The 10,605-nt window shown below is 48.5% G+C and overlaps 1 protein-coding gene across 1 annotated transcript in view; it reads right to left on the bottom strand.

Annotated features, from left to right (window-relative positions):
- Positions 1-1,026: 1,026 nt before the first annotated feature.
- The window catches only part of LOC119695076 (gamma-aminobutyric acid receptor subunit gamma-4), a 37,490-nt gene continuing 27,911 nt past the window's right edge, over positions 1,027-10,605 (bottom strand). The window contains exons 7-9 of the mRNA XM_038122918.1: positions 10,219-10,371; positions 6,761-6,963; positions 1,027-5,646 (exon numbers count right to left, since the gene is read on the bottom strand). Coding sequence (XP_037978846.1) covers positions 5,353-5,646; positions 6,761-6,963; positions 10,219-10,371 — 650 coding nt within the window. The 3' untranslated portion in view covers positions 1,027-5,352. The remainder of the gene's footprint in view (positions 5,647-6,760; positions 6,964-10,218; positions 10,372-10,605) is intronic.

The raw sequence follows: 10,605 nt of genomic DNA, 5'->3' as shown, positions 1-10,605 counted from the left end.
TTGTGTTGGGTGATGGGGCCATTTCTCCCTGAGGGGAGGCAGCTCCCATCCCATCCCCTCCCATGCAGGCAGGAGTGTTTGTGTCTCCCCCCTCACCCTGAGGCACACAGCTTGGAACATTTTTGGCCACTCTCCTTCTCCTTAAATTCAATCTTCCCAAGGCCTACAACTCTGAGGCATTAAGAGGAAGACAAATTAGAATGAATATATATTAGGAATATAAAAAGTAACGACTTAATATAACTTTCTTTTCTCCCCTTCCCTCCCCCTTCATGACCTCATGTTTTTAACATTTTGGGAACTGCTGAATCCTGGAGGGATGCACAGTGTGCCAGGGAGAGGTGGAGGTGCTGCGTTTGTGGGCTGGTGCCAAGCCAGGGGCCTCTGCCCCAGGGCACTCAGGGAGCAGCACCTTCCCTCCCTGTGCCTCAGTGGTAAGTAACAACGCCTCCACTGGCACCCAAAAGTGGGGAAGAAAGGGGGAAAAAATGATTAAAAGGTTGAAGTGGCACAGATGTGGCTGTGTGGGCCCAGGGACAAGAGGGTGGCTGTTGAGCGAGGCCTTCTCCAGAGCTGGGGCTGTCCCTTGGGCTGCGATTGCTCCAAAAGTCACCAGCACGAATGGAAATACAGAAAGGCTGAAATAAACTCCACCAAATATTACTGCCAAACCCCCTCCACCCCAAGACACTGGGGGAAACATCAGTTATTTTATTTACAATGGCAACAGAGGGAGGGGGACAAGCAAGGCCTTCTCCTGCTTTTCAAACAATGACGTTGAATGGCTGAGGCTGCTCCTGAGCAGCGCTGACTTGAAGCAACTTCTGCCTTTCCTAAGAAAAACAACAAACCTAAAAATATCCACCACCCATCAAAAACATCAGTGACATTTTCCCCTACTTTCCAACAAGATAGTTTTCTCTGGACATAAATAAATGAACCAGCTCCAGTAACCCCATCAGGAAGGGGCCAGGGGACAATTTTTACCCCTCTTACAAGGTGTAGATAGACAGTGGTGAGCATGGGCAGTGTATAATGTTGTTTATTATGTATAGTAAGAAGCATCCAGAAATCTCAGTTAAGGACCAAGCCCCAGAGTGCCAGCCCCTGCACAAACACACAGGAACAGAATCCCTGTCCTGAAGAGCATACAGGCTAAAAATGGTTCCTTATGTGGCATAATTTGGAGGGGAAGAATAGGAATTGGAGGCAGAGAAATGAAAAATCAACCTTCTTCCTGATTTCCTTTTATATTCCAAAAAAAGGCCACAAGACATGAATGCTGAGATCATAATTTCCAGTCTCCATCATTAGGTACAAGGATAGTAGATTGATAGAATCACAGAATCATTTAGGTTGGAAAAGACCTTTTATGATCATTGTGTCCAAATGTAAATCTAACACTGCCAAGAGCTCCATTAAACCATCTCCCCAGGTGCCACATCTCCACATCTTTTGAACACCTCCAGGGACAGTGACTCCACCACTTCCCTGAGCAGCCTGTTCCACAGCCTGACCGCTCTGCCAATGAGGAATTTTTCCCCGATATCCAACCTAAACCTGCTCTGGCACACCTAGAGTATGTTCTCTCTTCTCCTGTTTCTTGTGGTCTGGGAGAAGTGACTGATCCACCCCTCATGACACCCTCCTGTCAGGGAGCTGTAGAGCCATAAGGTCTCTCCTGAGCCTCCTTTTCTCCAGGATGAGCCCCCCTCCCCCCCAGCTCCCTCAGCTTCCCCTCATCAGGCTTGTGCTCCAGACCCTTCCAAAACTGGCGCCAGGAGCTGAGGAGTGGCCTCACCACGCCCAGCACAGAGGGACAGGTCACTGCCTGCTCCTGCTGCCCTGGGCTGTGTTTGTCTTCACCGTGGCAGGGGGATATGCAGGGGTGGGAATGGGGCTTGCTGCTCCCTGGGAAGGGGAGGCAGGAGGTGAGGGAAGCCCAGTGCCCACTTGGCTGTGAGGCTGACAGCTCCTCCACCAAATTCCTGGGAAGGGAAGAATGTTTAAACCTCCCTGAGAGTGGCAGCACAGCCACTCAGGTGTTTGAAGCAACCCGAGTGCTTTGCAGCAGCCCTGGTGCCTCTGTTCTCCCTGCCCAGAGCAGCACAGCCCCATGGGTTTGGTCTGTGTCTAATGCCAGCCTAGAAGGGCACAGAGAGAGAGAGAGACTCCCAGGGCCATGCTGAGCAGGGCGAGTCACAGCTACTGGATGTCTCTGTGCCCTGGGTCCCTTTCTGATAGCTGGAAAAAAACATTCTATAAGGAAACTGGAGCCTTGCAAAGTAATTCCAAAAGAATGGCAGATTTTCCTTTTTGGCTTTTCTTAGCTTTCCTTTTTTTTTTCTTCTTTTCTTTTCATTTTTTTTTTATACTATAGAAAATAAAAAACATGATTGAATTTGTGCATGCCTTTATTTATTGTGCTATGGATGATGGGCACAGACTTCCCTAAGCCAAAAAGCCCCCTCCCTCCTCCTTCCCCAGCCTTAGTAATCAGCTTCCTTGTGCTCCAGCCCACGCTAGACTATTTTCCTCTGTCAAATCCTCCATCATTGGTTAAATTACCTAGGTGTGTGTTGGCTTTATCTTTCTTTGGTGAAATCTTACAATCTTTCAAGTCTACTTTGTCCTCTTAGGTTTTTGTACACCCGTTTCTCTCCTGGCTGATTTTGTAAAAGGTCTAATTTCAACAAGTTGCTGCTCTCAGGGCTGAAGCCTGTTCTCCAGTGCCCATGATAATCATATGTGTTCACCAAGAGCTCCGAAGCTACAGCAAATTGCAGCTGTTCGGGCTCCGTTGCACAGGGCTGGTAATTTTTCCCTTCCACATTTCGCTCCCTGTGCTCAGTGCAGCCTCCACTGCCTGCACACCGTTCATGCCACCATCCTGTTGAGGAGGTATCTGGCACAGACCCTGGCTTGCCACCGGGGCGTCCCCTCCCACACAGCCCCGACAGCTGCCTCCCCGAATGTGAGGACGTGCTTCACTCAGAGCCTGTCGTGTGAGCCAGTTTTAATCGAGGATGCTCTTTCCTTTTGGCTCCCCAAAGAGATCACAGGACCCTGTTTAATCCAGCTCCTGTCGGTGTAGGGCTGAGTCATAGGAGGTTTTTCTGTTGCTACATCTAATAACGCTTTGCTACTGGGAGCAGAACATCAGCCAGCTTGGCTGGGAGTCGGCACTGTCACCCAGCAGCTTCCCTTGTCTGCAAGTTGTTTTGATTCTTTTCTTAGACTTCTCCCTCTCTGTGTCTTTCTCTCTAAAACATTAATTTCCTCTAATTAGAGCCTCCTTAACAATTCTTTTTTCCCCCCCTCTCCTCAGTTAATTTCCTCTAATTAGAACCTCCTTAATAATTCTTTTGCTAAATCAATTTCCTCAGTTAGAACCGCCCGCTACAATTTCTTTCCTCCCTTTCAAAAGCTGTCGGAGTAGCTAAGCAAATTATGCTTCTGAGTAACCTTTATCTCTTCCTTGGTATTTTAAAAGAACTGTAACAGGTTAGACAGTCACAATTTCCCCTTTCAGAGCTCTGCTGGTCTGACCCCATTAGGTTATACTTAGCTGAGTGTTGTACTATTGTATACTTAATAAGATGCTCTAGCTGTTCATCTGGAACCCAGGTAAGGCTGCATTTGTGAATGAATTAAACATGACACTTCATTATTCGGATCAGATTTAACAGTGTCAAAATCTGTCTCAAAACCAGACCAAATTGCTCTCCAAGAATATATAAAACCTCCTGTCCCTGTTAGCTGTCCTGTGAGCCAGCCTTTCCTAACTTTTCCTCTGCAGCCATGCCAGCTTTCTTCTCCTGACAAGCCTTTTAAGTCCTATTTTTTTTCTAAAACATGCTGTTTTTAAAGAAAGATCTTTTTGTTTCTAATTTACACAGTAAGTAACTATTAACAGCCCACTGCTTGTCACAATCATGCTGTGGGCCACATCAGCAGCTGGTGTAAATGGGGAGGCAGCCAGTTGACACATTATGGACCTTGGGCCTGAGTTTTCTCTTCTTTATTATGCAGTTCCTCCCCAGCTGAAACTGTGTAATGCATTTCTCCATCTCTTTAAGATGGGACCATCTTACAACGTTTATCCTTCTTAAAATCCATCACGGACAACTCACTCCATTTCCTGATTTTATGAGGAAACAGGCCAAGTGATGATGGCAACTGGGAGGGGCCATCCATTTAGAGTGAAAACTCTTGTTTTATGCAATTATGAAAAAAAAATAAATAAGGGAACACATCTGAGCTGCAGGAATGCACTGGAAGCTGTGTGTTCCCTTTCCTCTACCTCTTCCCCAGGTTGGCACCGACCACCCAGCACAGATCTGAAGGCATCAGCGAGTGTCACTGCGTGGGACAGCACTGCCCCTCTGTGATTCACAGCCCATGTGAGACAGGCCAAAGAGAACTACCTCACAACAGGCTCAGGAGGCTTCTTCTGGCCCTTCTCACAAGGACTTCCTCCCTCTTCTAGCTATGCCCAACTGCAAAGCCTGCTCTGAGTCCTGGTCACACAGCGGAAATGTCACCGTGGGCCCTGAAGAGCCTGCTCCTGTAAGGCAGGTGGGCCCTTCCAGCTTGGAAGTGCTTTTCATCACGTCGGGTGGGAATCAGCAGTGCCTCAGTGGGAGGGTGTCCTGGAGTGATCCATGAGGAATGCTTCAGAGATACTCTGTGGGGAGCTGGGGGAGGCTTGCAGCAACTCCATCCTCGTCAGTGCCACCATCAGATGTCTGGGCAGGCCCAAAATGTTTCAGCCAAGCCCAGCTGCTCTGGGAAAACTGCACTGCTGTCTTTGTCCACACTATTTCCTTCTGACCTTTCCGAGCTTCTAGCACCCCACAAAGTCTGTTCTGGTGGAAGTGGTGCAGAAGTCGTAGGATGTATTTTATTTCCTTTGCAGTCTTAATAACTATGCAGAAAACTCCGTTTGCCATCACTTCCCTTGAAATTTCAGAGTAGAACTGGATGGAAAAATGAAATGCATTAAGGTTTGTTGTTTTTTGTTTTGTTTTTTTTTTTTTTTTGACAAAATCCCTAATGCTTGAGATGGGAATAGGATGTTTTTGGGTAATCTTACAAGGAGTACAATGCTGGTGGTGCTGGAAAGAGGGCTGTCTAGGGAACGGTAGATTCTCTAAAAAGATGTGTTAGAAGGTTAAAAAAAAAAGCTGTTTGTTTCTTCTCAGAAGAGATGAGAGAGCAGGAAGAGGGAATCACCAGGTCGGGTTGTTCAGACTGACAGCTGACTACAACAGGAGAGATGCTGTTCTCTATGCTCCTCGAGAAGCCCCTCTTGCTGGTGCCCTGTCCATTCCAGCCGAGGACAAAGAAGGGCTAGAGATAGAGATAGGCAATCCAGTAGACGATGTTGAAGAGCAGGAAGGCGGTGGGGAAGAAGACGCGGGAGTAGGAGTCCAGGCGGGATATGTGGATGCGGACCCGCCCCTCCCGCCACATTCCCGTCTGACAGTCCTCGATGCAGCAGAAGAACCTCTCACACTCCTTTCCCTCCAGGCACGGGGAGCCGGGCTCGTCATCCTCATCCTCCTCTATCTCGGGGGGCCAGTGCATGATGTGGTTGATGTTGATGGTGGTGAAGGTTGGCATCACCTGTGCACCGGCAGGTGGCTGTGAGGGGGAGAGGCAGGCAGGTTAAAGGGGAGGAAAAGGCAGTAAAACGTGTTCTGGACACCAACCCCCACCCAGCTGGCAGCAGATCAGATCATCATGGGTGCAGTTCAGAGCAGTTCAGGGAGGGGGATGACTGATCATCCCCAGTCTCTGCACCTGGTTATGAATCACCATGTTTGGGGAACTGGCAGCTCCCTGCATGACTGTGAGTGTTCTCCCTGGCACCCCAGGGCACAGCCCTACTCAGCAAAGGTCTGATTGCACTGATTGCCCGTCTGTGCCAATAATAGTCAGTGCAGGAACACGACCTGTTCGATCTGTTCTGGTCTCTTCCCCCATTTCCCTGAGCTCAGCTGTCTCTGAAGACACAGCACACAGCCTAGATGTGTCTGCTGGTTGCTGCCAGTTTCTGGAGAAAAGGTGGGGAAAGGCTGTGTCTGGCTCTTCTTGGCCCATCATGAGCCTCATGGAAGAGCTCTGTCCACCCTGGGCTGTGAGGGGAGGGGGATATGGGAAATGTGCTGGGAAATGAGCCTGGCCCAGAAGAGATATGTCTTTTTCTGTTTCAGTTCTGCCCCAGGTCAGAGGCCTCTTTCAGTTCATGTGCCAGAAGTACCTGCCATGAGCTAGGGCAGATCTCATGATAGAGGATAAGGATGAAGAGAATGATGGCCAACGTGGACTCACTATCATCACACTCAGGAGATCTTCCAATGGAAGACCACAAAAAAGGGTCAGTTTCTCCATCTCTGTGACCTAAGATACCTCTGTAACCCAGAGATCAAACTGATAGAGGTGTCTTAAAGTGGCATTTACATTCAGTCATGTGAGTCATTCTAAACTGTTCTGGGAAGCTCTCCAGCAATTCTGAAGAGAGCACAAGGTACCTGGCTCTGACAGGGGCTTCCTTGTTTTAAGGGAGCCTCAGCTGCTTTTTCTGGTCGTGTCTCACCTCTCAGACCCAGCACACAGAGTGGAGTAAGACTGGGTGAACTCAGTATGGGTCAGGCCCTAAACCACATCAGCAGTTTCCAATGCAGGCTCAGGAAGGGTATTTTTAAATAGCTTGGGGTTGTAACAGCATCCACCTCTGCTGGCCCCTCTGACCTACCAGCCTGGCTTTCCTGTGGCTGTGCTCCAGTGGTTTCTTGTTTCCCACCAGGTAGTTGAGCGTGGCGTACTCCATGAGAGCGGCGAAGACGAAGATGAAGCACACAGAGACAAAGAGGTCCATGGCTGTGATGTAGGAAACACGGGGCAGGTGCTTGCGGGAGATGGTGCTCAGGGTGGTCATGGTGAGCACAGTTGTGATACCTGAGAGAGAAGACAGCTGGCCTAAGTACTGACAAGGAGTACATCTGTCTTCTACACGCATCCACCCCTCAGAACACCCCCACTTCCCCTCTGCTCTGGTTGTCTGGTCCCATTTTGGCTCTGCGACCAGCCAGACTCTGGTCTTGAGGAACCCTCTGACAATGCTTTATGAAAAAGAATGATGTTCAGAACTCAGGTATCACACAGATCATCAATGTGGACTGGTAAATAAGTGGAAAACTCAGACTCTGCATGAGGCTGGGTTGGTCTGGCAGGGCTTGCCCTCACCTCCTGTCCTTCATGTGCCTCAGCACAGCTTCTAGAAGGATCTGTTCCATGATCTTCCCAGGCACAGACGGGAGGCTGACAGGTCTGTAGTTCCTGGGGTCCTCCTTTCTACCCTTTGAAAAAATGGGTGCAATATTTCCCCTTTTCTGGTAACTACCATGACTTTGCAAGTATCATGGAGAGTGGCTTGGAAACCTCATCAGCCATGCACTGGGATGCATCTTGTCAGGTCCCATAGACTTATGGATGTTCAGGTTCTTCAGGTGGTCTCAAAGCTGATCTTCTCTTGCAGTGAGAGAGACTTTGCTGCTCCAGTCCTTGTCTTGCAATCCACCCACTGTGGAATGTGGGGAGAGACGTTTCCAGTGAAGACTGAGGCAAAAAAGTACCTCAGCCTCCTTCTCATCAATTTTTACCAGTTTTCCAGTTGTATTCCACTTGCTTTGACCTTCCTTTTCTGGCTGACAAACCTGGAGAAGCCCATGTTACTATCCTCTCATCCCTAACCCCATCCCTGCACAACTGGGAGTGTCCCTGTAGTTCTTCCTGGATGCCTGGCCCTGCTTCCACTGCCTGTGCATTTCCTTCTTGTCCTTTAGTCTGACCAGAAGCTCTTGACGCATCCATGCTGGTCTCTTGCCTTCCTTTCCTGAATTCTTACACCTGAGGATTGAGAGCCCTTGTGCTCTTTGGAAAATGTCCTGAAAAAATCTGTCAGTGCTGTTCTGCTCCCTGGTCATCAGGCTGCCCTGTAGTAGATACCAGCCACAAGGTTTCCTTTATTTCCTTGGTCTGATTCCATAAATTTCCAATCTGCTCCTGGCTATTCTTCAGAGACAGCTTTTCACAATCTATCCATTCCTTGATGCAGAGGGCAAGTGTGTAGGAGGTGATAAGGAATTTCTTTTGACATGAGTGGGGCTTGGAATCGTTTTTGCAGGAGCAGCAGTGCTCACGTTTCTGCTTCCAGAGATTAAGTGTCAGGAGCCAACAAAGGATCAGATACAGGACTTGGTCCTGTGATCTCATCCACTGATTTTCAGGATGTGGGGAAGAAGCAGGAAGTCCACCTGTTCCTCCTTCTCTAGCATCCACTTACATCCACCTGCCACCCTTTCCTGAGGTCACCTCAGTGGCTCTGGGGGTGAGCATGGCAAAAGATTTTCGTTTTCCTGCCGTACTTGCACTGGGAGATGTGATGTGACTTCCCATGGTTTTGAAGTGCCAGTGGAACTGCTCCAGTGTACATCTCCCTAATGTAGGCTGGCAGGCTCGAAGTGTGCTGGGGATCATTTGTGTTAAGTACAACAGGGGCTGTGGAGAGAATACATTATTCTTCTTGGGCTGTAGTCCCTTTCCATAGAGAGGGGCCCCTCTCCTGGGGAAACCTGCCTTTGTTATTCGAGACAGTCACTAGAGCCGTGCACACTTTCCTCTTGCTGTTCATTCCTTTACCAGCCACAGACTACGGCACACCCTCACCTTCATTGGAAATGACACCCTCCTCCTCCTCCTCCCTCCAGGAGCACCAAACTAATTAATTTTGAGAGGGAGGTGGGGAGACATGGCCATCATGGATGGGCTCTGAATAGCTGATGGCCTCTCCTCTCCTCTCCTCTCCTCTCCTCTCCTCTCCTCTCCTCTCCTCTCCTCTCCTCTCCTCTCCTCTCCTCTCCTCTCCTCTCCTCTCCTCTCCTCTCCTCTCCTCTCCTCTCCTCTCCTCTCCTCTCCTCTCCTCTCCTCTCCTCTCCTCTCCTCTCCTCTCCTCTCCTCTCCTCTCCTCTCCATCTGCACAGAGACCTGCAGGCAGGGCTGGGAATGCTACCTCCAATTAAAGGCAAAGTCAGTGGGGCTGATAGGAAGGACAGCACTGGGAATCACAGCTTGCTGCAAAATGCAGATACAGCCAAAAAGTACTAAAGACTGCAAAGATGTCCCCAGCACCTATGAGAGCAGCATTCAATCAACAGAAGTGTTTCTCCTGCCTCAAGGAGCCACTGCAGTTTGCTGAGAAAATCTAAACAATAGGCAGAGCTGTTGTCACTCTCTGGGTCCTGTGGGGTGACTGACAGAAAAAGGTTGTACCTACAGGGCTTCCAGCTCCTGCCAGAGCCTGGGGCCCTGTGCATGCAGCCAAGCAACTTTGCCCATTAACCCTACAACCTTCCTGTCAGCAGCCCTACACAAAAGCCTTGAGAAGTTGTGAAGAAATGTGGAAAATGTGCATGTGACAGGAGCCCTTTGGGCAGCACTGCAATGCCACAGCTCAGCTCCTTTTTCTCCTTTTTGGTGCATGAAAATATCCCATTGTCAGCTTGGAAAAAGTGTTGCAATGTATTTGCAAGGGTTAGGCCATAGTGTGCACCAGCCAACCTGCTGCTAAGCTTGTTATCAAAACCTCAAGAATTCATCAAGACTATTAGAACAAAAAATGGCTAAATTAAGAAAGAAGAAGCTGAGAAACCAAATACCAAGACCACAAGAACTAGATAACAGAAGACTGTAAAACACCTAGACTGTAACCAATCATATACTTCAAGAAATAAAAACAGAAAATGAGTGAACAAGACAAAAGGAACCAATCAAAAAGTGTGTACTTAGTAGTTTATAAAATCTGTAAATATATGAATAATGTAAACAATAAACAGCTTCTACTTAATCATATTAATCAATTGTTCAAAAGTCCTAGATTTCCCACAGAAAAGGCTGTGGTTGGGTTTCAGATGAAGCCATGAGAGTGAGGTGCTCTCCTGAGGTAATCCAGCAGCCCATGCCAGCACAGCTGGAGATTTGGTTGAGCTGTGGAGTGTTACACACAGGAAGCTGAAGGAGTGGAATATTCTCTTGTAAGCTCAAAAATGCTAGAAAATGGCAAAGTGCTTCAGGAGATTTTGTAGTCCAACACTGCCAGTCTGCTTGCCTGGCAGAGTTTGACAAGCATCAGACATGCATCATCCTGTCTCTTACCCAGAGATGTCCTGGCTGGCGTAGAGTCTCTCTTGATCCAGAAGGAAACCCAGGAAAGAACAACAGTCAGGATGCAGGGAATGTAGGTCTGAATGGCAAAGTAACCCATACGTCTGCTTAGGTCAAAAGAAACTGTCATCACCATGTACTCCCCTAGGAAAAAGCAACAGACATTGGCACCACAACATGAGGCTTCTTAAGGCAGAAAAATCAGCAAAGTTTCAGAATTTGGAGTTTCTGATGAGGCTTTTTCATTGCTTTAAGTGCCTGTCCATCTGGTTTTGTAGCTGCCCAGACTGTTAACTTCACGTGGCTGGCTGAGTACGTTTGGTGACTGTCTGGTTTTGTAGCTAGTGGATTCTGTGGCTACATGGCTGGCTCTGTAGC

This window comes from Motacilla alba, chromosome 4A, assembly GCF_015832195.1.
Source record: "Motacilla alba alba isolate MOTALB_02 chromosome 4A, Motacilla_alba_V1.0_pri, whole genome shotgun sequence".
Classification (NCBI taxonomy): domain Eukaryota; kingdom Metazoa; phylum Chordata; class Aves; order Passeriformes; family Motacillidae; genus Motacilla; species Motacilla alba.
The sequence above is the reverse complement of the archived record's forward strand: the minus strand, read 5'-3'. Positions and strand labels throughout refer to the sequence as shown.